The sequence below is a fragment of the Dipodomys merriami genome, unplaced genomic scaffold (genome assembly GCF_024711535.1).
Source record: "Dipodomys merriami isolate MVZ:Mamm:240054 unplaced genomic scaffold, mDipMer1.0.p SCAF_8, whole genome shotgun sequence".
Taxonomy (NCBI): Eukaryota; Metazoa; Chordata; class Mammalia; order Rodentia; family Heteromyidae; genus Dipodomys; species Dipodomys merriami.
Window position 1 is genome coordinate 15,367,710 of NW_027206401.1, and position 25,738 is coordinate 15,393,447.

The 25,738-nt window shown below is 40.5% G+C and overlaps 1 protein-coding gene across 7 annotated transcripts in view; it reads right to left on the reverse strand.

The window, feature by feature from the left end:
* The window catches only part of Utrn (utrophin), a 427,285-nt gene that overhangs the window by 280,550 nt on the left and 120,997 nt on the right, over window positions 1-25,738 (reverse strand). For all 7 annotated transcript variants that reach the window (XM_070010729.1, XM_070010724.1, XM_070010730.1 and 4 more), the window contains 12 exons: window positions 25,440-25,590; window positions 24,210-24,329; window positions 21,518-21,619; window positions 18,155-18,262; window positions 17,694-17,873; window positions 16,133-16,302; window positions 15,502-15,625; window positions 13,358-13,445; window positions 9,901-10,142; window positions 9,557-9,737; window positions 7,265-7,410; window positions 5,571-5,783 (listed from right to left, as the gene is read on the reverse strand). In XM_070010729.1, coding sequence (XP_069866830.1) covers window positions 5,571-5,783; window positions 7,265-7,410; window positions 9,557-9,737; window positions 9,901-10,142; window positions 13,358-13,445; window positions 15,502-15,625; window positions 16,133-16,302; window positions 17,694-17,873; window positions 18,155-18,262; window positions 21,518-21,619; window positions 24,210-24,329; window positions 25,440-25,590 — 1,825 coding nt within the window. The remainder of the gene's footprint in view (window positions 1-5,570; window positions 5,784-7,264; window positions 7,411-9,556; window positions 9,738-9,900; window positions 10,143-13,357; window positions 13,446-15,501; window positions 15,626-16,132; window positions 16,303-17,693; window positions 17,874-18,154; window positions 18,263-21,517; window positions 21,620-24,209; window positions 24,330-25,439; window positions 25,591-25,738) is intronic.

Below are 25,738 nucleotides of genomic sequence, written 5' to 3' on the forward strand. Positions count from 1 at the left end.
CTGGAAACAAGTTTACTATCATTTTCCAAAAAGTCTCACCATATTTGTACGTAACTGCCATGTCTTTCTCTGCTGCTTCTAATGGTTAAATGTTCCCAGTTCCTTGCCTGGCCTCTCTAGGACATGACAGCCAAGCATCTATCACAACCACCGCTCTGAATAAAATGTGCCCTGCAAACCACATCAATTGCTTCATACCACACAGAACCAACCAACCGTTCTTATCACCACATTGCATCTGTAATGGTGTCTGTTTTATTTTTATTCTTCTTGTATGGTTGTTTTAAGCTTGGTTTTTTTTGTTTGTTCATACAGTCACTAGTCACAATATTATAGCTTGTTGCAACTCCAATACCTCCATTAACTACCTCAAAATATACTTTTCCTAACACAACTTAATGGGCTGCTATCATAAATTCAGGGCTTGATGATTATAAATAATAAACTTGGCCTTGGTATGTTGACAATAACAGTTAAGAATAGACCAACCACAAAGCCAACAAAATAATTAGAAATTCTAGCCTCTCTACTTTCCTACCGGCTACTCCTGCTAACTTTTTCTTCCTTGCAAAACTGATAGGGAAACATATTTTGTTTTTCTATTGGCTATGTGGGGTGTTTTGTTGTGGTCCAGAATTTAAAATTTTTCCAAGTGAAAACTGAATCCAATAATAGTGCTTGCTTCAGTGTTTCACCCACAAAAGATGGCTTACATTTCATGATATAAGAAGAGCCTACATATACTACATACACTAAAATCTAATTCATTTTCTGCTTTCTTCTTCTTCTTTTTTTTTTTTTTTTTTGGTCAGTCATGGGGCTTGAACTACTGGACATGGGTGCTGTCCCTGAGCTCTTCAGCTCAAGGCAAGCACTCTACCATGTGAACCACAGTGCCACTTCAGGTTTTCTGGAGATAAGAGTCTCACAGACTTTCCTGCCCAGGCTGGCTTTGAACCATGATCCTCAGACCTCAGTTCTCAGCCTCCTGAGTAGCTAGGATTATAAGCACAAACCAATGTCTGCCTGCCTTCTTCTTATAATGTTGTATGAAAATACCTAAATACTTTGGTGGAAACAAGACCTGACAAGAATGATATGGACATTATTGAACTACGTAAAGTGTGCATGCTCTTTCAACTATGACAATCTAGCATTCGGGAAGGAAGGAAGGAAGGGAGGAAGGGAAAGGAGGAGGGGGAAGAGGAAAGGGAGGAGAAGGAAAAGGAGGAGAGAGTGAAGGAGGGAGAGGGAGAGCAGGCAGAAGAACAGGTGAGAAAGGGAGGGAGAAGAAGAAATGAACTATTATTATAAACTGGGAAATTCATTAAATCTAGTTGTGAATAAGGAAAAGATTTTATAAGATTTTCCATTCTATTCCAAGAAAGATTTTCAATCATAATCAGCTTTGACTAATGTAAGCAAATGGATCTGCCCCTGGATGGCAAGTGAGAGGAAGTTTTATGGTATCAGTCGCCTTCCTTCCTCCCTCCTCCCACCTAGACACGCAAGTCTCCTGGGGGCAGACACAAGGCACATGCAGCGGTCCCCTGCTACCTCTTGCAGTTTACCCTGAGGAAACAAAAGGAAGAGGAAAGAAAAGAACAAACCCAGATGAGTCACATAGAACCAATTTTCTGTCCCAACAGGGACAAAAACAACTCAAGGGAATCTGAAAAGCCAAATTATCTTCTCCACTGCAAATGCTGCTTACGTCTGAAAGAAGCAGTTGTGACCAAAGGAAAGAATGGGAGCTGAAGGTCAAGTTGAGCACCTGACTAGCAGTGGGGTTTTGAGACACTAATTCCTTCTGTCTTTTGGAGCCTCGGCTTACTCTTCTATTAAAGAGGAATATTAATATCAGTCTTATTTGGTTGTACTGTCACCATGTTTAGACAGAGACTCCCAGACAGGAACATTCAATAAATGAAAATATCTACAAACCAAACTGCTCTATTATTGCCAAGATGCGCTTTATTAAAAAAAAAAATACCTCCAGCTTTTAGAGTTTAGGCCACATCAGAGACAGGATGAGGATATGTTTCCATAACATCAGAACCATTTTGATTGTTCTGATACTAGAGCTTCAAATCAAGGCTTCACATTTGGACTGATTGGTTGATCACAGATGGTGCTCTACCACTTGAGTCATGCCTCCAGTCCAACTTTTTGTGGTTAACTGGAGATGGAGTTTCTCAGACTGTCCTGTCTGGATTGACTTTGAACAGAGATCCTCTAGGGCTCAGCTTCCACTGACACTTGGCTAGGCCATTAAAAAAAATTTTTACACTGTATGAACCATTGATGCTGTTTCGTCAAATGATTATTTTAAAGTAACCAGAGCTGGGAAGGTGACGCAGTGGTAGTGTTTGCCTTTGCCTCACATGCATGGGGCCCTGGTTTTAATTCCCCAGCACCACACAAGCAGAAATAGCTGGAAGTGGCGCTATGGTTCAAGTGGTAGAGCGCTAGCCTTGAGGTGAAGAGCTGAGGGACAGTGCCTAGGCCCAGAGTTCAGGCCCCACGACCAACAAAAAATAACTAAATAAACTATCACAAAATGACCATTTTGAAAGAACTGCTGCTGATATATCTGGTCAAATACAGCTCAGCTCAGATCAGCAGAAGGAAGACAGAGAAATATCTAATAGCACAAACCAACTGGGCCCCACTCTGTGGCCACACCATGGGCCTAGAGAAAAGTCACTCAAATCAAGACCAGCCACCACCTGTGAGCAGGAAACAACCAAAGACCCAGGACTCTGCGCCGCACTTCACACCCCCCCTCCCCGACAGTAAGGCCTCTGTCCCTCGAAGGGAAATATTCTGCATCCACCATAGCAGATGCTCCCAGCACTTTCCAAAAGGCTGCTCACCCTGAAGCCAACTCTTCATCAAAGAGGTGACAAAGGATGTAAAAGAACTCATGCAAAAATTGCTTATCTATATAAAAATCATTCAGGAAATACACTTAGGAGTTTCTACTCTACAACGAGTAATCTTTTTCTTTTTTGCCATGCACTTACTGAATATCCGCACACACATGCACATACACACTAACATACTTACACATATATCTACACAAACAGGCACATACTTCTTTGTGGGATATCTCAGTTTAACAAGCAATGCAAGCTGGTTGCTGGTGGCTCACACCTGTCATGCTAGCTACTCAGGAGGCTGAGATCTGAGGATCATGGTTCAAAGCCAGCCTGAGCAAGAAAGTCTGTGAGACTCTTAAAAGTCTCCAATTAACCACCAGAAAACCTGAAGTGAGGCTGTGGCTCAAGTGTAAGAGTACTACTCACCTTGAGCTGGAATGCTCAGCGACAGTGCCCAGGCCCAGAGTTCAAGCCCCCCAATCAACATAAAAAAAAAAAAAAAAAAAAAAAAAAAGTAATACAAGCCAGGAGCTGGTAGCTAATATGACCAGCTACTTAGGAAGCTGAGATCTGAGGATCACAGTTTGAAGCCTCCCTCGGCAGTAAAGTCCATGTGATTCTTACCTCCAATTAACTACCAAAAAGCCTTCAGAAGTGAAGCTGTAGCTCAAGTTGTAGAGTGCTAGCCTTGAGCAAAAAATACATAAATAAAACCAACTCAGGAATAGCACACAGGACCTGAACTCAAGACCCAGGAACAGCAATAGGAAAGAATTACTAGTAAATTACTAGTTCAATTAAACTGTAAGTAGTCTAGGATAGGGTAGACATTTTTCAGTCATCTTTTTACTTAAATAAAGATAAAATTACTATCAGTAATTGGAAATCAACTTATCAAATAGTCTAACCTGGAAGGCCAAAATTCTACAATGACCGGCCCTCCTTCAAAGCAAGATTTAGAATCTAGATCCCAGAGAAGGAATGTGACATGGATAAAATGAGCCCTTTAGCCTTAGCTCGCCTCCTTGCCTGAGCTCCGAATTGAGGAACTGTAAAACCTGGTAACTCTGGACTTTAAGACTGCCTCTGAGACTTGATTACAGCTAAATTCTTAGCATTTTATCTTCCTTCTCCCCCATCTGTTGGAATGTCGACAGCTTTTAAGCTACTGATTTCTGCCTCAAGCCACAGACACAAAACGCTGTAGAGGCAGAATTAATATAGTAGTTTAAGCTAGTAGGATTCTGCTTTTGTTTGGTTTTAGGAACCTCAAAAACACTATGTGGGAGAAAAGTGTTCTGTCACAGAGAAATGAGAACAAGGCATAACGCTGACACACACATGAGTTTATCTAAAACTAACCATCACAAAGCCCCCGCATCTTCTTCCCCTGTGATCAGCCACTGCAACTGTCCATTGGTTTCTGGGTCAAGACTTCCCTTCAAATTCAGTGGGGGGCACACACTGAACATCATGGGACTCTCTCCATGCTAGCCTGAGTGTTCTTCTGGTACTACAGGTTTTCTGATTATCATTGTAAAACCATAAAATTTTCATAAATTTCATCTCTACTTTCTGATTTTCCTAGCAATATCCCAAACCCAAATTCTCTTAGAATTTGAGTTAATCAATCTATTTAAATCTATTACTAATCTAATGTTACCTACTGAGAAATAGTTAATGTTTTCTCTTGCCGGATACTGTTCTAGAAGTATATGTTGAAGTAAACCAGGCTAAAAAAAATAAGACACATCCCAGCTAAAAGGAAAAAAGAACAAGGACCATGGTCCAGAAGCACTGAGAGAACTGGAGCCTGGGGGCAGAGTAGACCGGCTCCACATCCATGCTACCCTTTGAGAAAACCAGAGACAGAGCTGGACTTAAAAATCCTGTCTTGGGCTCAGAATGCAGCTTAGTGGTAGAGTGCTTGCCAAGCATGCATGAAGCCCTGGGTTCGATTCCTCAGTACCACCTATCCAGAAAAAGCCAGAAATGGTGCTGTGGCTTCAAGTGGTAGAGTGCTAGCCTTGAGCAAAAGAAGCTCAGGGACAGTGCCAGGCCCTGAGTTCAAGACCCAGGACTGGAAAAAAAAAATCCTGTCATATCTGACCATAACTTTCTCCACCTCCTCCTTACACATCCTCACATTTACCACGATCCTCCCCTGGCCCTCACCTTGACCAACCAGCTTTTCAGATGTAGCTTCTGCATGGCTATATGCCTTGAATTATTTGGCTTTTTAGTCTATCACTAGCCTCATTCAGATTGTTAACTCCAAATATCAAGGACCATTAAAAACCATATCCAAGGACTTCACTATTTGCCTCTAGCCAGGCAACTTGTAGCAACCACAATGTGACTCACACTGCAATCTAATAACCAATCTGTATTTCACACAGACAGCCTCCTATGCTGAAGTTCTATTTTAACTCTGTTTTCCATATCACCAATCCAGCTCGCTTCTACCAACAAGTCCCCTCTATGAGGCAAAAAGAAATACATGTGCTCACCTGCTCATTCACAGTATGTCGCAGAGCAAGTTATAATCCCAACTTAAGCACATAAATATTGTGGGACTAGAAAGAATGCAAAACACTTAAATAGTAGATATGTGAATCCTGCATGAAAATTACCATCTACCCTGTAATAAAGGCAAACTCCTGGTATCCTGGCGGCCTCAGGATTTACCTCAAAAGCTCTGAGTTTCGAGGCAGTTTCTTCAAGCAAATGTAGATCTTTGGAAACCTTGGTCTTGAGTTTGTTCCATTTTCCTCGGGCATCATCAAGTTCTTTCTTATATGTCTTTTCTACATCAGGAAGCACATTTTTCTCTAATGCCTTTGTGTCTTCTGTAAGTTTATATAACATTGGTTTCTGATTCTCAAGGATTTCATCAAGGGCCTAGGAAAAGATTCCAACAATTAAAAATGTGTACAATAATGTGTCTATACAGATGTAATCATATGGGCTGTACACAGTGGGAAAAAAAACCAAGACAGGAGGGCACTGTATCAAGAAGTATTATAAAGCAATAAGCATAATCAAAAAAATTAAAGCTTTCCCTTCATGAGTTATGTGTGGGCCATGTAATATATTCTCCCCACATAAACGGCTGAACCACATACCCGTGTGGGTCCAGAGGGCTATGTCAAGAGTTGGTCTTTGTTAACTCACGAAATACTTCAAAATCTTAAGGGCACTCAACTAAAGGACCAAGGAACCATCCTGATTCAACACAATTTTTTTCAAAATATCATTTCAACTATTCCCCATTTTATAAGAAGCATTTGAGCACACTATGAATCAGTTAAGAATTTTATGCTAATAAGAAATATGTACTTCTATTAAAACTTAGTAACTATTCCTTTAACTAAGATCCTACCTTACAGAAATCAACCTTCAAATTATAAGTAACCAATACAGAGGCAGGTGTGGAAGCACGGGCCTATAATCCCAGAGACTGAAGAAGCAGAGGCAAGATGAACAAAAGTTTGAAGTGAGTCAGGGCAAAATTAGTATTTCAGAAACAAAATACAAACAAAAGGGCTGGGATCCAAGCTCAAATGGTAGAGCACTTGCCCAGCAAGCTTAAGTTTCTAGATTAAATAACTCAGTTCCAAAAGAAAAGGAACACAATTTCTGAACCACAAATGGTGTCCCTCATTAAAAAAAAATATCACTGAAAAATATTATCATACAATCAACAATCATATATAAAATAATATTTATCAAAGTGAACTCCAGGAAAAAGCGACTGTTTCTTTGTTGCTGTTTTTCTTTTCTTTTCTTTTTGTTTTCCCTGTTCATTTATCTGTCTTTGCGAAAGTAAGTGGGGGACACAGAAATGGAGGGACAAAGGGTGAACAAATGTAGCAGTGGTACTCAGTAGACACTGTTGAAAATGAACTACATGACTTGTAGATAGGGAACGGGAGGGAAAAACTGGGAGAGAGCAAGGGAAGGGGTGACATTGTTCAAAAAGAAATGTACTCTTTATCTGATGTATGTAACTATAATCCCTTTACACATCACCTTTATAATAAAACAATAAAAATAGACATTTTTAGATAAATAAATAAATCTGAAATGGCCAGGTGCTTGCGGCTCTAGCCACTTAGGAAGCTGAGATCTGAGGATCGTGGTTCCAAAGCAGCCCAGGCCAAAAAGTCTATCTCCAATAAACTACTCATAAAAAGCAGGAAGTGGCATTGTGGCTCAGGCACAGAAATGGAGGGACAAAGGGTGAGCAAATGCTGCTCAGGCACAGCACCCAGACTCTGAGTTCAAACCCCAGGACCAGCACTCAATAAATAAATAAAAAAACAAATAAGTAAATAAATCTGAAATGGCAGGATGGCCCAGACCTCTAGCAGAGAGATTACCTTTTTTCCTTGGAGGGCCTCCTCCAGCTTTGTAAGATCATTAAGGACAGTCAGCGATGTCTGGGCTTTGTTTTCTAAGTCATCCAGCATGTCCTTCAGCGTTTCCAATGTTTCCAAATACGCATGTCCAGGTTGGCTCTTCAGGTCTGTTTATTTAACAAATGATAACTTGAGAAAATAATGTCAGGATCTTAATATTATCGGGACTACTATTAATCTTCTGCATTTAATAACTGAATCCCAATACATAGTAAGTTAGGGGGAAAAAAACCCACCCTGATTAAGATGAAAAAGAATCTCTGTTAGTTAATTAAATAGGTCATTGCTCTGGCATCTGAGACAGATGGTGACTTCATTCCTGCAGATGTTGATGTTTGAAATATTAACTAACTCACTATCATTCTTCTTCATTGTATCACAATGACATGTCTCTCTGAAGCCAGAGCAACAATGTTCCTTTTGTGCCACATAACCTCCTCTTCCCCCATTGCCGCACAAAGAATAAAGGAAAAGCAAGATACCTTCATCCACCCCCTCCTCGCCTCCCCCCTCCCCCAGCCCTGCAGTCCAGGCGGACCACCCCAGCCACAGTGGTAGAGTCTGCAAGGGAGCCGTGCAGCGTGTCTGTCCCACACATCACCTGAGAGGCAACGACAGCAGCAGCTAGAGCAGTGTCTATTTCTGTCTCCAGTGCAAAAATCACATACTTCCAAGCACATGTGCAGAAAGGAAGCATGTTGTATTTGAAGGACAAGAGGTGAAAACATCATTCCCCCCTGCTGACCCTGTTCAAACACTAAAGCAGTAAGTTGAAAAGCCACATGGCACATTTGCCTACCAGGCACACAGATACTTTTTTTTTTTTTAAACCAGTCCGGGGACTTAAACTCAGGGCCTGGGCACTGTCCCTGAGCTTCTTTTTGCTTAAGGGTAGCAATCTACTACTTAAGCCACTTCCGGCTTTTTCTGCTTATGTGATGCTGAGAAATCGAACCCAGGGCCTCATGCATGCAAGGCAAGCACTCTACCACTAGGCCACAGTCCCAGCCCCACACAGACATTTCTTAATATCCTTACATCACATAATCTTTGAACCACAGCACAGCAATAAAGGATAACCTGCCGCTAATAATACAGACTACAGCACAAGCTCCACCTGCAACAGTGACTAAAGAGAAAAGAAAAAAATAATAATAATAATGTAACCTAAGGACTGAGCTTCCCATACCTTTAAGAGTTAACTTTACAAAACCAGATGTATTCCAAAAGTAAGAACTCATTTAACCTTTTCAGAGTCTGGAAGAGTAACATAATTCCTTTTCTTTCCTTTTTTTTTTTTTTTAAAGGGGATGATACTGCTAAAACTTCAATTAACCTTTCCAAGATAAAAGATATAAGGAGCATTCTCTTGTTATGCCAGAAATAACCAAAAGCAGAAATAACAACTGTTTCTCATTATTTTTTTTCCTTAAGAACTGAAGTTCAAAGATAGAGTGCTTGCCTTGAAGACATGAGGCCCTGAGTTTGATTCCCAGCACCACAAATAAAAAGCAACAACAAACAACAAGAACAAATAAATCTACAAGTAAACACACTAGATATCTCGTCATTCACACAGAGTGAGACCAAAGGAGGCTATTCTTAAGGGAGTAACACATAGGCACAATGTGAGCCCAATCATATAAACTAATACTTATTGAAATGAGCTCCAGGAAATAGAAACAAGAGGTTTTTTTCCTTCTCTGTTGCTGTTTTTGTATTCTTTTCTTTTTGTCCTTCTGTTCTTTTATCTGTCTTTGGGAGGGTAAGGGGGAGCACAAAAATGGTTGAAACAAAAGGTGAACAAATGCAACAATGATACTCACTAGACACAGTGTGGAAAATGAACTATACAACTTGTGGGTTGGGACGGGAGAGAAAAACAGGGAGAGCAAGAACGGGGTGACACTGCTCATATTGTACTCTTTACCTGTATTCTTTACCCTGGGTACCATATTACCTTTACAATAGTAAAAATAATAAAAACAATTGTTAGATCCTATTGACACAAGCTTAAAGCTGGTGAAAGCAGCTCATAATTTGACAGTGCAAAGCCAGGAGCTACTTGGACTGTAAGACCCTGGAGTAGGCAGGCACAATGAAACACCGCTCAGAAAAACATAGGCCTGGTGTAGCAGGCACAAAACACATGTCCACGAAGGCTCTAAATATTAGGGTGATTTTTAGACTTAGGTAAACTGAAAGAAGATATGCTAGAATCATTGAGAAAGAAAACAAACAGAATGGACTCACCACGCTCTAGCTGCTGGTGACAATCCTCCATCTCCTTCTGCACAGCTTGGTAGTGCCTTAAGAAGCCATCGAAGGCCTGCTGGACAAAATCCGGGACAGAAGGCTGAGACATCAGAGCTGAGCAGCTTGCACGCGCTGTTTCCATCTTGGGGTGGAGGCTAAGGAGGTCTGTCAATTCCCTCTGGGGAAGAGAAAATTCAGTCACATAACTCCGCAGAGATGAGCCTCTCTACCAGATGTGAGTCAGAATTGACTTATAGGTCATGATATAAGAAGTACCCTCTCTGTATGTATCCAAGACTGGGTTCAGAGCACTTGCACTGTCCAGGTGGTTGTCTGTTTACCTGGTAGGAATCCTTCAAAAGTGGCAAGGACTGGTGGGGAGATGCAGAAGAGAAAGTGAGCTGTAACCACTCCTCCTTCATCTTGAGGACCTTCTCAAGCTCGTCGAGCTGCTGGAAGTAAGTGTTGATATCCTCCTGAAGGCGAATCTTCCTAGCAAGATCATCCAGACGCTGAGATGTGTGCTTCCACCCTGAGGAAACCTTCTCCAGGATGCTTTTTATCTCTTCAGTAGAAAGGCCTTCTACACAGACAAAACATAACATAAAATAAGCAGATACTTCATATGGTATCACCACACTTGTTTTGAATGTCTTCTAAATGCTCTAACATAAGCAAAAGAAATAAAAAAGAGACAATGTGAGCCAGGCCCTGGTGGTTCATGCCTGTAATCTTAACTACTTGGGAGGCTAAGAGGAGGAGGATCAGAGTTCAAGGATAGCCCAAGCAGGAAACTCTACCAGGCCCTCAGTCAATCCGTAGGTGGATCCAGAGATATGTGCCCATTATCCTAAGATACACAGGAGGCTAAGATTGGAAGGAATACGGTACCAGAAGAACCTAGGAAGCAAGACCCTATCCCAAGTATAACCAGTGAAAAACAGGGCTGGAGAGCACAAGACCCTGAGTTTAAACCCACAGTAATGCATGTGCGTGCGCTCACATGTGCACACACACACCAATGTCATATACTGATCACTCCATTAATTCCCTTTTAACAACAACAACAAAAATACTGTATTGATACACTTACAAAACCATTTGCCTGTGTTTATTTCTTGACCTAAGTGTGGCAAGGCTTGAAACTATGGTTAAGGAATGGCATGGTCATGGTTATCACCAAAGGCATATCAAGCCAGCAGCCAGTGGCTCATACCAGCAATCCTAGCTACTCAGGAGACTTAGACCTGGAAGATGGCAGTTCAAAGCCACCCAGGGAAGAAATGTCCAAGACATTCCATCTTTAACTAACCAGTAAAAATCTGAACTAGAGGTGTGCCTCAATGGAAGAGCACCAGCCTTAAGCATGCAAGCTAAGAGAGAGCTTGAGGCTCTGAATTGCCTCAAGTACAACACACACACACACACACACACACACACACACACACACACACTCACACACACACACAGAGAGAGAAAGGCATATCAGTAGAACATGCATCATTCCTCTTCTATAGACTAACACATTTCCAATCTTGCCACCTTTCCACTCTGCAATCTTATACTCTAAGCCAACCATGAACACAACTGCCTCTGTTTGTCTGGGATTCAGACATCAGAAGGTTATGTCTGCTTTCATAAGAATAAAAACCATCCCGCAGTCAAAGTGGCAGAACGCTTAAGGCCGAGATGACAAAACCACAGTCATGTAAATAGGTAAGGAAATGACAAGAATCACTTTTGCAACCATAGGCCTATAGGAATGTTACAACAGAAGCCAGGCCCAAGAAAAATTAGCACGCCTACGAGGCACAATGCACAATGAACAAAGCCAAACAAATACCAAATCATTCAAAGCAGTTACCACAATCTCAGGAGTGGCATAAACAACATATTTTAATTATAGGAATTACATAATTGCATTTGTCTCACACATTTGAATAGTCTCATAATTCTCATTCCTAGAAATGATAAGGTGACAGATCTTTTTATATGGGAATAGATCTCTTCATAATCTTTCTCTTAGTAAAAATACCATCAAATTCTTTCAGTAGCAATGGAATCTTCCTAGTTGGAGAAAACGCTTGTTATAAGAACGGGCTTAGCATTTTCTTTATTTGAGTACGAGGGTAAGAAAACAATTCTGCTTTGTAAACACCCATGACCAAAACCCAGGGTAATAAGCTCAAACTAAAAAAAAAGGAAGGGGGGGAGGACAGGGAAAACAAAAAGTTGCTTGTGATCTACAAGACAATACAACATGAAAAATTTGCCACAGTGTGTGTTCACTAAACATTAGAAATGTACACGTCACACATGATTTGAATATATGGCTCAGGTCAGCAGCTCACGTTCATTGGCCCCTCACAGCAAGTCAGGTAAAGGAAAACAGACCTAGGCAGGACATTCAAACACATCCATGTTCAATCACCTCTATTAATGGGGGTCACAGAGAAAACAATTGACCATTTTCTTAACCAACTATCTGGGGCTGGACTCCTGCAGGGTCATTTCAATTCTAGGTGGACACAGGCAGTGTAGATTCAATCATTACATTTCTCTGTCAGGGTCATTTATGTTAAGCAAAGAAGGAAATTAAGCTAGTAAATAAAAAATATAGGAAGTAAATAACAAATCTAGGAAGCTGGTAAGAAGTCCTCATTATAAAGGAGCAGGTGAATAGCCTTCAAATCATTAGTTCGTTTGTTCATTTAATCATTAGATAATGTCTTTTCAACCATTCTTTTGGTTCCTTCAGACCAATTCTTTTTTGTGTGTACCAATATTGGAGCTTGAACTTAGGTCCTTTTGATCTTGCTTAGCCTTTTCCGCTCACTCACTTGAGCCACACCTCCACATCTGGCTTCGGGGTGATTAATTAGAGATAAGAGTATCACAGACTTTCTGCTTGGGCTGGCTTGGAACTGCAGTCCTCGGATCTCAGCCTCCTAACTAGCTAAGATTACAGGTATGACCCACCAGCACCTAGCTCTTCAGGCTCATTTTAAAAGTTGAAATCTTGCCTTCTCTAAGCTAAAGACACTGCCTGTTACAGTGATACTAAATAATGATAAAATCACACTTTTCAGCTTTTAAAAGGAAAACTGCCTTTCTTTAAAAATAATTGCTTTTCTCCCAGAGTTATAAATGTAATATTTCTATGGAGCACTCAACTATTAGAAATCAAAAGTTAAAATTACTATTATCTGATTTTTGCTTTGTTTTGTTCTTGTCAGTACTGGGGCTTACTGATGTTTTACCACTTGAGTCACACTGTCAGCCCAGCATTGTGCTGGTTATTTTGGAGATGGGGACTTTTCTGGTCAAAGACAGCGTCAAACTTCAGTCCTTCAGATCTCAGTTCTCTGAGTAGTTAGGATGCCAGGCATGAGCCATAGACACAGCCTGCTGTTGTTTCCTTCCTCCGCTTCAATATAAGATTTTGCTCTCTAAAAGATTCCAATGCCTATAGGCTGGGAAGGTGGCTTAGTGGTAGAGTGCTTGCCTTGCATGCATGAAGCCCTGGGTTTGATTCCTCGGTACCACATACACAGAAAAAGCCGGAAGTGGTGCTGTGGCTCAAGTGATAGATTGCAAAAGAAGCTCAGGGACAGTGCCCCGGCCCTGAGTTCAAGCCCCAGGGATGGAAAAAAAAAAAAAGATTCTGATGTCTAAAAGTAACTTTTTGAAAAGCACTTTTCTAGCAAAACAATAGCTGCAGGGCTACATGTCTGATATGTCAAACTGCAAGCGTCAACACTACAAATTCTAGGGAAAAAAAAGAATGAAGGGGCTCACCTTTGCCCATTTGCTCCAGAAGGATCTGTCCAGTTTGGTCTAGCTCATCCAGGCGGGGGCTTCTTTCTGTCTGCTCCTTTTCTAGTCCCTGGAAATAAAGGCCAATATAAGAACACTGCAAACTTTCTTCTCAATTGTGCTATTTTAAATGTTTATGTTCAGTGTCCCTCTCATATGGCCTTTAGGTATTTCAGATTTACCTACAAGAATATTACAATAAAAAATTTTTAAAACACTGCAATTCCAAGAGACATCTCAGTACTCCACAGACAAATAAATCTGAAAAAGTACAATGAAACACAGTGATAGAAACTATAAAACTTTGGTTTTTTGGTAGGCCTGTGGCTTTGTGATTGTGTGCTTCCCTAGCATGCCCAAGGCCCTGGGTCTAATTCCCAGCCTCACAAAACTTTGTTTCTTTTACAGTAGAAAGTTGTATAGTAGCCAAGTGCTGGTCTCTCACACCTATAAACCTAGCTATTCAGGAAGCTGAGATCTGAGGATTCTGGTTCAAAGCCATCCTAGACAGGAAAGTGCATGAGCTCTTATCTCCAATTAACCATCAAAACTGGAAGTAGAGCTCAAGAGCTCTAGAGTGCCAGCCATGAGCATAAGATACAGCATCAGGTCTTCAGTTCAAGCCCAGTAATGGCTCATGCATGTGCATATATGCACAAGTGCACATGCATGTGCACATATGCACACACACAAAATTGTATACTATAATTATGAGTTTCTATAAAGAGGAAATAATTGAAATCAGTGTATTGTATGATACCTATTTGCAAACATAGCCTGAGTATTGCACACCATAAAAACAGTGGTTTGAGTCAAAAGAACTGGACATGGTATGCTAGAGTTCAAGAGATATTATCTCTTAAGCCTCAGTCTTATTTGTGAGTAGCACTGTAAGTCCAGGATCCAATGGAAACTTCAACCACAGCCCATTTCGCACCTTTTGTTAAATAGTATCAATATACCTTGGGACCTGACCCAAAGTATCTTGTTCTTTATGCTTGAAGAGTGGACCTTAATTTTAATTCATTCCTTTCTCAGTATTTGTCTGGGACATTGGTTCTATTAAAGATAGCTAAAAATCTGGAGAAATTTAAGGTCCTACTATGAAGTAGTATATTATTTATCCTATAATCTACACATATCTTCCTAGAGACTCAAAATCAAGTTTGAGGTCAAATAACAGCAATGTTGTCTAAATCATTCCCATACTATATTTCCTCAGGGAAATATGAGAAGGAATGAAGTCTGCCCATGTTCAGTACAGATATCTCAACCTAGCTCTAAAACCACAGATCATGACCAAGACACAGGTGAACAATGTTCAAATGAGGAAGGCTGAAGGATGGAGGATATGTGGAGGAAACTGAAGAAGCTACTTACATATCACAACACTTTGATGAATTCAGTGTCGCATTTGGAATTGGCAAATTCAAGTTGTTTTTTAGAACTTTCTGAAAATTTTTTACCCAATGTTTCTCATCTGAGGTTGTTGAATCTGCAGTTGCAGAGCCCAGGGGTACAATGGGGCTGAAGATATTTAGTTTTTTTAAACTGTGTGTCTTTTTCACCCCCCAAAGAAACATAGTTTGAATAAATTTTGAGATTTGAAACAACTAGACTGCTGTATTCAGACAGCAAAAATCTCTGGAATAACTCAGAGCTATAAATTACTAGTTACTGGATTAAGGTAAGTCTAAATGAGGTTTTACAAGTAATGGGAAGTGGAGGTGTGGCTGAAGTGGTAGAACACCATCCTTGGGCAGAGTGTGACACCCTGAACTCAAGCCCCAGTCCTGGCACAAAATGAATGAATGAATGCATGCATGCATGAATGAATGGATTGGATGAAAGGATGGATAAATGAATTTTAAAAAATTTAAATTATAACCAGGTCATGTAAACAAGTGTTTCCTACTGTATAACATCAATGGTTCAAAGGGAGGGGTCAATTTTCTCTACACAAGTGTCTAATGAAACTAGACTGAAAGAATTCAGTATTCTACAATGTTCTGAATGTATTTGCCTACCGCTACGTTTATTTCACAGGAAGCTTTTGGACACCATCTCAGGAAGCTTGCCCTGATGAAGTATTTTATTCGCTAGAATACTTTGGTTGTAAGTGTTACCTTCAACTTCTTTTTCAATTCTGAAGTGTCTTGCATCTTCTTATACTCTTTTATCTCTGTGGTCTGAATGGCAGTCTTGAATTTCAAAATCCAGTTCAACAGCTCTGCACTCACTGTATCAAACCTGAGTGAGGATTCAGATATTACCTTCTGTCATTTCTTTCCTCCTGTGATTTTACTTAGCTCCAGAAAGAACAATACACACCCAGCCTGCATGTGTTTCCAATGACGGCCTCAAAATGACCACCCAGAAATATAGCCAACCCAGTAAGATCCTATCATTACAAGTAAGAATATAAATAGAGTAGCAATACGATCCTATTAATAAATAAATGAATAAAATAATCACATGACTTTTTTTTAACTTCTTTAAGAATCCCTTGCAGACTTGGTTAGATAGTAACAGGAAAACCAAAGCACAAGCATTCCTAAGTTGAATGGCATCTTTTGTTCAATATGTAATTATCAAGCCTTATTATAACCCAGACACTGCGCTCAACAAGGTATCAAGGTGAATCAGAAGCAAACCTCAGCCTTTGGGAGTTTCACTCATAAGCAATACAAAGTAACCGCGCAGGAGAACAGAATGTGCTATTGTGCAGTGCGGGTTTGGAAACACCGCTGCCCTCACTTTTTCTTAGCCTCCACATCCACGTGGATCTGTCTCTTCTTTGGGGGAGGGGGCGGGGGCAGCTCCTGCTTAGACTTTTTCGTGGTGACTTGTTCTCTTAGGCGAACGGTCTCCAGAAGATCCTTCTGAGGAATCTGTGCCATCCCCAGCCTGGCCACCGCCTGAGTCACCTGAAACAAAAAGGTGAGCAAAACGTTTAAACTCTACAGAAAGAGCTTTAGGCTGGGAATGTGGCTTCGTGGTAGAGTGCTTGCCTAGCATGCATGAAGTCCTGGGTTTGATTCCTCAGTACCACATACACAGAAAAAGCCAGAAGTGCCACTATGGCTCAACTGATAGAGCCTTGAGCACAAAAAGGCTCAGGAACAGTGCCCAAGCCCTGAGTTCAAGCCCACAACCAACCAAAGAATAATTTTAAAAGCCAAAAAAAAAAAAAAAAACCCAGAAAGAGCTTTAAAGGGGCTAAACAGCACATACCAGCTTCCTTTTGCACAAGTGTAATTCTAGGGTTCTTGGTATGAAAGTAGTCACTGTGTAAACATGCTCTCATTCTAACTCCAACATCTCCCTCCCCAAATTTTGTCACCCCCAAAGAAGTTTCATGCCCCTTAATAGCCAAATCCATTTCCTGTTCCCCCAACTCTTAGCAACTACTAATCTATTTTCTGTCTCCTAGGATTTGCCTATTTGGGATACCTTATGTAAATAGACTGGTCCTACATTCAATCAATCACATGACTGGCTTCATTAGCCCAGAGTAATGTTTTCATGGTTTATTCAAGTTCCGTGCTCTACCAGGTGTCAGCATCTCATTCTGTTTTATTACCAACTAATATTGCATTATATGGATATGCCACATTTGATTTACTCATTCTTCCATTTGATCATTGTGAGTAATGCTGCTATAAGCATTCATGTCTAACACCAAAATGTCATCTCAGTCACTAAGTCTTCTTTTATGGGGGCGTATTAGAGTTTGAACTTACGATCTTGTGCTTGCTAGGCAGAAGCTCTGCCATTTGAACCATATCCCATGTCTAGTCATTTTTGCTTGCTTTCTGTTTTGAAAAGGGTCTCATATCTTGCCTCTGCTTTATGCTTCCTGTGCAGGAAGAATGACAGGTATAGTCCATCATACCCAGCTTTAACTGGGATGGAGGTCTCACAAACATCTTGCCCAGGCTGGATGGGCATTATGATCTTCCCAATCTCAGCCTCCCAAGGAGCTAGTATTACAGGCATGAGCCACTACACTGAACCGATACAGTAAAATATCAAGAGGAATATGATTACTTAAGATTTAAAAATTTAAGAATATGTATTGTACATCTGCCTAAATGTCATCAGTCCCTACAGATTAAACTACTGCTATGAATAAGCTTTTAGAAGATCTAGTAAGATCTTCAGAAAACTGAGGACATTTCCATGTGTCAATCGTTTATCATATCAGGTATAAGGAACTAATAGCTTATCATATCTACTCCTCTTTTCTTTTGTAAGAACTAACACAAACCTGAATGTGTACATTTTTACAAGACAATATACTGTTTCAGAAAGGTACCTGGTTGGAGGAATCTTCTAGTCTCTGGACCAAAGAATCCCATCTCTGAGTCAGTTCTTCCGAGTCGCTGTTCATCTTCTTAGATGCTGTGGGATTCGCAAGCAATTGACCCACATCCTGGCCGATCTCACTCAGCTGATCCAATGTCTGGCGCTTCATTTCCATGTCTTCCTTCAAAATCTAATATTTCAGATATTTATTAAATGACTCTCTCTCTTTCCATAAGCTCCTATCTTCCTGTTCCCCAGTCAAGAAATGTCCACACACATTGTATAGAAAAGTTTGCATGCTCGGCTGTCCCTGGGGCTGAAACAGAAGACTCCTGGTTTTGCTCATTGTGTGCGGCTCCCTAGCACCGGGTAAAATAGCCATAACCTGCAATCATGAAGTACTACCCTTCGACCCAAAGGACTAAGATATCGCAGGTTTACAACACACACCCTGACCAGGCCAACACTTACAGCCAGACGCCGAACACTGACACTGAGTTCCTTTTGGTCTTTGAAGTTGCTCGTCTGGATTTTATTCAAAGCTTCTTCTTTTTCAATGAGCCACGCTTTTAACAAGCACTGTAAGTAATGACAAAAGTGGGAAATATATCTAACTCATCTGAGAATCTAACTCAAGTTCCCAAATCTTTATTTCAAGTTTTTCCTTTTGCTCAGGGATAAGAAAGACGTAAAGCCCCTAAGTAAGATCTTGCAAACTACTCAGAAAAATATGTTAAAACCGTTATCCTTAACAGATCTATCTGCCATCACTTCCATACCAAGATGATTGCAAGAAAGTTTCAGTGTGCCCCAAGTTTAGGTTTAGGCCCTCAGAATGGTGATTAGTTAGATCTAAATCATGAACATGTACAAAAACATGTATAAGGTCATATGTATAAGGTCATATGCATCTATACACACAAAAAATTGACTGAAGTATGGTATGCTTGAAGGAGGATAATTCCACTGATGTACCTCCTCAGAACAGCTAACAAACAGCTTCACAAAGTGAATACCAGGAAGCTTGAAACATGTATGGTCAGGGGAAGCAAATAAACACAGGGAAGGAGGGTGGCCAAATGTAGGCCTTACACTCAATATGTATATGTGCAAATGGACTGAGGTAACTTAGGGGATGGTTGGGGTGGGGAGCGATGGGGGAAATGATGAAAAAGGTGACTCGGATCGAAGCATCATATTCGCACACAGACATGTTAAACTGAAACCCCTTTGTACAGCTACTCAAAATAAACAAGCACACCAAGGAAAACAGAATGCAACTGTGTAAGCCATAGAGTGTCATGGAGATCACTGCGGATGCTGCTTGCACAAGGAGTTAATGAAGCCCTGCTGTGTCCTCAGAGAGGACGTTAGTACAAGAGCCAGGCTGTCCCCTCCCGGCTACCTGGCTTCATCACGTGATCACTCTATCTTGTGGGTACTCCAACCATAAATGCCAGCTGTCCTGATCTGTCAGACAACCCATGCCATGCAGTGCCGAGTTTTAGTCTCCCAAACGATAAGGTATTTAAGCTGCTTTTCAGCACACTTACCCAGCTGTGGGTATTTCTATTAGAACCACAGAAAAACAGACTGATGCAGTAACTAAACCTAAATCTCAGAAAGGCAGATGGATGGAAAATGCTATGCCCATAATCCAAGTCTCTCCAAAAGAATCCTATCACAAATCTAGAAGTAGAGGGAAGCTCAGAGATCACATTGTTCCAGCCTCTCTTTTTAGAGACTGGGGAGATAGAAGTCAGGTTGAATGTTGGAGATCCACTGGCTAATGGGTGACCAAATTAGATCGAGGACTCTCCTCCCTAACCCAAGGTCTTTCCATGGCTCTGTGCAGAAAACAACACTAATGGTCAAAGTTCTAAGTCACAGGATGAAAGGAGAAGGTTTGCAATGGTCTGAAGCCATTAATAACAATATTTAAAACTCATTGTTCAAAACTTACTGTTCCTCAGGGAGAAGACATTGAATAATATAGAGATAACTTTGAAGAGAAGTGGAAAGCAACTGTGGCTGCCTTGGGGTAATTCTCCCCAAAATGGAGCATGTTCTACAGAAAGCCTTTTCTACCAAACTAGGGGAGGGAGCAATCTTAGTTCTGTATTGGCAACTGGAATCATTCTTTCTCAACGATCTCATTAATTTATTTAACAACTACTTCTCACCTCTATATTTCAATGGGAAAAAAATTGAGACAAATACAGATGCTCTCCTCAGTCTCATATCAGACATATCGACATGCACATGCTTAACCATCAAATAGAATAGAAGGTGCAGAGAGTATACACATGGGTGCACACACACACACACACACACACACACACACACACACACACACACTCATGCACACACATATGCACACAAATATAACTGCAATGCCCTATGCTAGTAGAAAGTGAGGTTAATATAAAACTTCAAGTGACACAAATATCCAAGATACTAGCCACTCTAGTTTTATGGTATTTTTTAAATTATAACATTATTCTGGTGTTCCCTGGCAAACAATGTCTCCCATTGTAATGGGAGACTGAACTCTTAACTCTTCTATGTGACTCTCTGATTTGACTGAAGAGTTCCAAGTAGATGTAAATATTGGTAAAGTACAACATAAATATTTCAGAACACACAACCAGTTCATTATGTAATTTAAAAAAGATGAGGGGAATGTAGTGATTGATAATTTATTTGGACAAACTTTCCAACCTTACCCTGGAGACATATAATTTACCACTGTGTTTAGTAAACCACAAAACATCTTAGCCCTGGTTTCTCTATCTCAAGAAGAGAATACGGCTGCTCGTTATGGACGGAACTGAAGTGTTCTTAAAAGAATCGAATCGACGCTGAAAGGTAGGGATAGAAACCTGCTGATTTACAAGACCACGACTGTCTGGCCTTCAGGGAGAAAGGTTACATTTCTTTGCATTCTGTTTCTATGGCTGCTTTTCTACCAGGGTAGAGTGTGGCCCGAGGTCACCCACTCCAACTGAAAAACGAGAATGGCAGCTCTGCTTTTTTGCTTCATTTCCTGTGCTGATCTCTTCTGGAAAAAATATACCAACTGAGGGTTTTATGAAAGGCAAGGCCAAAAAATAGTTGCTCAATTCATTTCCATACTTATCCTAGTGAAAAGTGAAGAAAAATTCTTGTACTTTAAGGTTTAAAATGTAGGGAGTAGATTTGCTCATTAATTATTTATTGAGCACAAATCATAGGCTGGGAGTCTTATTGGTACAAATTCAAGTACACTGCCCAATATATAGAATCACTTTACAATGTTTAATAAATTGAGATCATAGCATGCCCATGCACTAAGACTTTGAATAATAAACACTGATCAAAGTAAATATTACTAACAAGGAGTTAAATGACATGATCTTTATGAATAAGCTGCACAACTGATTGCAAAATAGATAGAAATCTGATTTTTAAAATAATAAACATCTGGGCATCAGTGGCTCACAGCTGTAATTCTAGCTAGTTTAAAGACTGAGTTCTGAGGACCTTGTTTTAAATCCAAGCCAGGAAGGAAAGTCTATGAGATTCATAGCCCCAAATAACCACCAAAACACTGGGAATAGAGCTGTAGCTCAGGTGTTAGAATACCAGTAAAAAAGTTACAGAACAGAGCCTCAGCCCTAAGTTCAAGCCTTAATATTGGCACACACACATGCATGCACACACAATTAATAATATTAATAATTATTATTATTATATATTTTCCTCTCAAAGAAGACAACTTCATTCTAATGTTATAATAAAAGATGAGCTATTTTTCATTCTATCTTTGTCCCTGAGGATAACAGTGTTTCATACCTGTTCTTCCAATAATTCCTGCCACAATATATTGATTTCTTGTAACCTGTTCCAGCGTTCTTCAGTCCACCGGCACACAGCTGTCCAGCGCTCTCCGAGTTTCTAGGGAAGGAGGAAACCAGCCTTTGTTAGCACAGCCCAAAGAGGGAGTAGCTCGCAAGTCCGCTGCTCTTTATTTAAAAGAAGCAATGTATACAAAAGCTTTATAAAAGTTGACTTTAAAAATTATGCAGGCTAATTTAATAAATATACAGATGAGAACACCTAATTTCCACAGAATTGACTCATTAAATCATTTCACTTTACTGAGCTACTGAGCAACACAACTGTAACTTATACCTATCAGGAGAAAGGCGCTCTACCATGCACCTCCCGTTTCTCTATTCTTATACAAGAAGGTCACATTTTTATGTACATTGCAAAATACAGCAAAAGTCTCTAATTCATTTGTACTTCAAATTATTCTGGTTATAATTATCTTTCAGAATAAAGCAAGTAGTCAGCTGTGGTTATCCAAGCCGATAATCTTAGCTACTTGGGAAGTATGACCCACAGCCAGCAGATCATAGTTGGAGGCCAGCCCAGGCATAAAAGCTTGCATCACGCCATCTCAGTCCACGGCTGGGTGGCGTGACCTGCCTCAGTCACCCAAGCTATGGGGAAGCACAAGGTCTGGGTGCAATGGTGGCTGCACCTGTCACCCCACGACAAAGGAAAGCACAAATGGAAGATAGCCATCCAGGCTGGCCCAGCATAAAACAAGACACTATCTCAAAAACAGTCACTGCAAAAAGGGGCCAGTAAAGTAGTAGAGTGCCTGTCTAGTAGATCTAAGACCCTGAGCTCAAACCCCAGAACTGCAAAGACAAGTTAAAACAAAAACACAATACATACTGAGAATGCTTTTGTTCGTAGTAACCTAATTAGGAAAAATGTCCAACTTTACAATCACTATGTCTTCAGTGTGAGAATGTGTTTGATTACTATAAAACAATAAAATGCTTAATGATTTGCTCTGTTTACTTTACAGGATGATCCAGAGCACATCCCGCATACTGGACAAAGAAATCTATTTAACTTTTAAAACTCATAATCCTCCCAAAATAAAAATTGTATTTTGATTTTATAAATGCTTAACAAGTGATAAAATGTACTTCCACTTTCTTACTTGAGAACATGAGTTAGTTAATTGTACTGTTTTGATATAGCATAAGCTTTTCAGAACATACAGTAGAGAGAATACAAAGCCAGAAGGCAAGTCTCCAGCCACATCTCAGCATAACTCATTGTCATCTTAGGAGATCCCTTCATGTTTCAATTTGTTTCCTCACTACCAAATATTCAAGACATGAGTAGCTATCTTGCATATCACTGGTACACCTACACACTACAACTTCAGGGAAGTCTCAGAGCCATAGGCCAACTTTAAATAGTACAAATAAAAAGGAATTTCATATGGTGAAGTTACATTATTAAAGAATTGGCAATGTCCTAATAGGTAATCCAAGCACTATTAAATGAAATACCAATACATCTCTTTATGTAGATGGTACCCCTACCCGTAATCCCAGCTTCCTATGAGAAAGTGAAGAGGACAATCACGGCAAAAAGTTAATGAAACCTGATCTCAACAAATCAACTGGACACAATGGTGCAATTGTTACTCTAGCTATGTAAGAGACATAATAGGAGAATCAGGTCCAGATTAGCCTGGGCAAAAATGTGAGGCCGTATTTGAAAGACAAGAAAAAAAAGAAAAATAGAAATACTATTGCTTTGTGGATGAAGGAAGGGGAGGAAGAGGAAGGGAAGAAGGAAGGAAGGAAGGAAGAAGGAAGAAGGAAGAAGAGGAGGAGGAGGAAGAGCAATTTATTATGCCTCCCAAAACTATGGAAATCCATGTGTGAATCTACCAAACAAACAGGATATCAAATCCTACATGGCCAAAATTCCCAAATTCTAATAAGCATCTATATTTTCTTCACAATGTACACCCACTGTCCAACCTTTCCTCGCAGCAGAGATTCAAATCTTCTGGGGACTGGAATCTACATTTTCACAAATTCTCCCCATGATGCCGTAAGCCAAGTTGCACTCACTTCCGGTGCTACTGAATCCAATTAATACTACGCACGGGAAGCTGTCCAACCAGCCCCGTCCACTCACCACAAGAGCCGAAGTAAGGGAGCCCTACTTAGGTACTCCTAAACCCCACATGCTGTGCAACTCCACATGGGAAGTACAGTCAAGGGCAGGTGTGAGGGTTTGTCTTCCAAATCATGTAGGAGTTTATAAAGCAGGTAGAAACTTAATGTGATTATGGTGTGTAGGGGCAGGCTATGTGCACAGGTCTAGAGTAGATTAAGCCATTAGAGTGGCGCCACCCTGACTGAACACAGTCTTTGTAGGGAGAAGGACAGACACTACACAGGTAGACATATGTGTGCTCCCACAATGATGGAATGCAGCCAAGGAGGAGCCTCAACCAGCGCCTATTCCATACTGAACTAAATAGGCCTCCAAAACTCAGCTAAACAAGCCTCTCTTCCTTATAAAGTAGCCTGTGTCTGGTATTTGGTTATGATAATGGAAAGCTGAATAGCACAGTAGGTTTTCCTTCTATCCTGGGTAAAAAACGGGGCTGATCATAAAGCCTGCTACCCTCAGTGGCCCTTGGAACACAGGTTCTTACCTGCAGCTGGTCTTCCAGAATAGCCGTAGCACTCTCGCCACTGTTTTCATCAACTATGACCACCATGTGAGTCAGGGAATTTACCTTTACCTGCTCAGCCTCAAGATCATTTTGCAAACTCTATAGAGGAAAAAAACATAAGTTAAAAGTGTTATGTCTACCCTAACACATTTACCTTTTTAAAATCCACTCCACTGTCAATAGTCATTAAGGGCAGCTAATGAGGCACCATATTTAAATTTCCAATCATTATCCTAAGTGTTCTAGTAATGGAACAAGCCTGTTATACATCTTTACATCTCGGTAGGAACCCAAGCAGTATGAAAATTCAAAGCTGATAACAGATCACAAATGGGTTGTCATCATTTGTATTCTGCCCTTCCTCCACCAAGTCATAAAAGAGCAAGGGGGAGGGGGGTCTATACTAGGACTTAAGACAAAAAAAAAATTGAGAGAGAATTAGTGAGTAAGAAACTCCAAATATACTGAACCAGAGATGTAGCTGATCCAGTATAAAGAAACAGACACTAGAAGTCTATCTGCTATGCAGAAGCTATTTTAATTACCTACTCAAGAAAGCAATTAAAGACATATGGAGGCCTTTCCTTCCCTCTTCGGTAGGGAAAGTACAGTCATCAGACACCCGTGGAGAGGTAATTTGTTTAAGCACTATCAACAGTGGTGTGAAATGCCTATTGAATAATGTTTAATGTAGCCCTAATGCTTTATTAATCCATTATATAGATGTTTCATTGATCAATAAAGTCTTTAATCTACAGAAGTTATTTTACACTACTTTTACTTATCAAACTATGAAATCTGTGAAATGTTTGTGAGCCAATTAAAATATCCTTCAAATCCCACCTCACCCAAAGTCCTTCTGTTCCTTCAGAAAAAGAACAAAGGATTTGCCTTAAAAAAAAAAATGGAATAGGTTCATCTCAGGATTACCTTCTCAATCCATACCTGGGACCAACATCTAGGTTTTTTTCTCAATGACTGGCAAGTCCAACCTAATGCAAGCTATCCATGTTCACAAGAAAACCGTGCACACCTACATAAAGTGGTTTTCTGTACCTGTGCTGTCATCCCTGGCTCAGAAAAGTGAAATCCCCACATGAACTCCATGCTAGGACAACTCCACACTGATAGAAGCCATGGGCCCTGAGGATGCTAATGGCTGCTCTTTCACATCAGAGAAGGTAGGGAAGAAACAGAAGGTAGATTTACTTTGTGCTCTTCAAGCAGCTTTTGCAGGGATGGTAAGTCATCCTCAAGGGGACGGCTTTCCATCTTCTGGATGCGATCTTCGGTGAGGGTTAACCAGGCCGAGAGCTGCTGCAACTGCTTCTTTTGCAGATCCATCAACACGTCGTGTAGCCTGGCAAGGGACGCAAGTAAGGGACAGAGCAATGTTCCCACCTCTGGTTCCCTTCCCAGGTATCAGAGAGACAGAACAAGGAACACAGCCCTGAGAGACTACCTAAATAGCATGTAGTCTGTAAGTACAGAACCCAGGAAAACAAAAT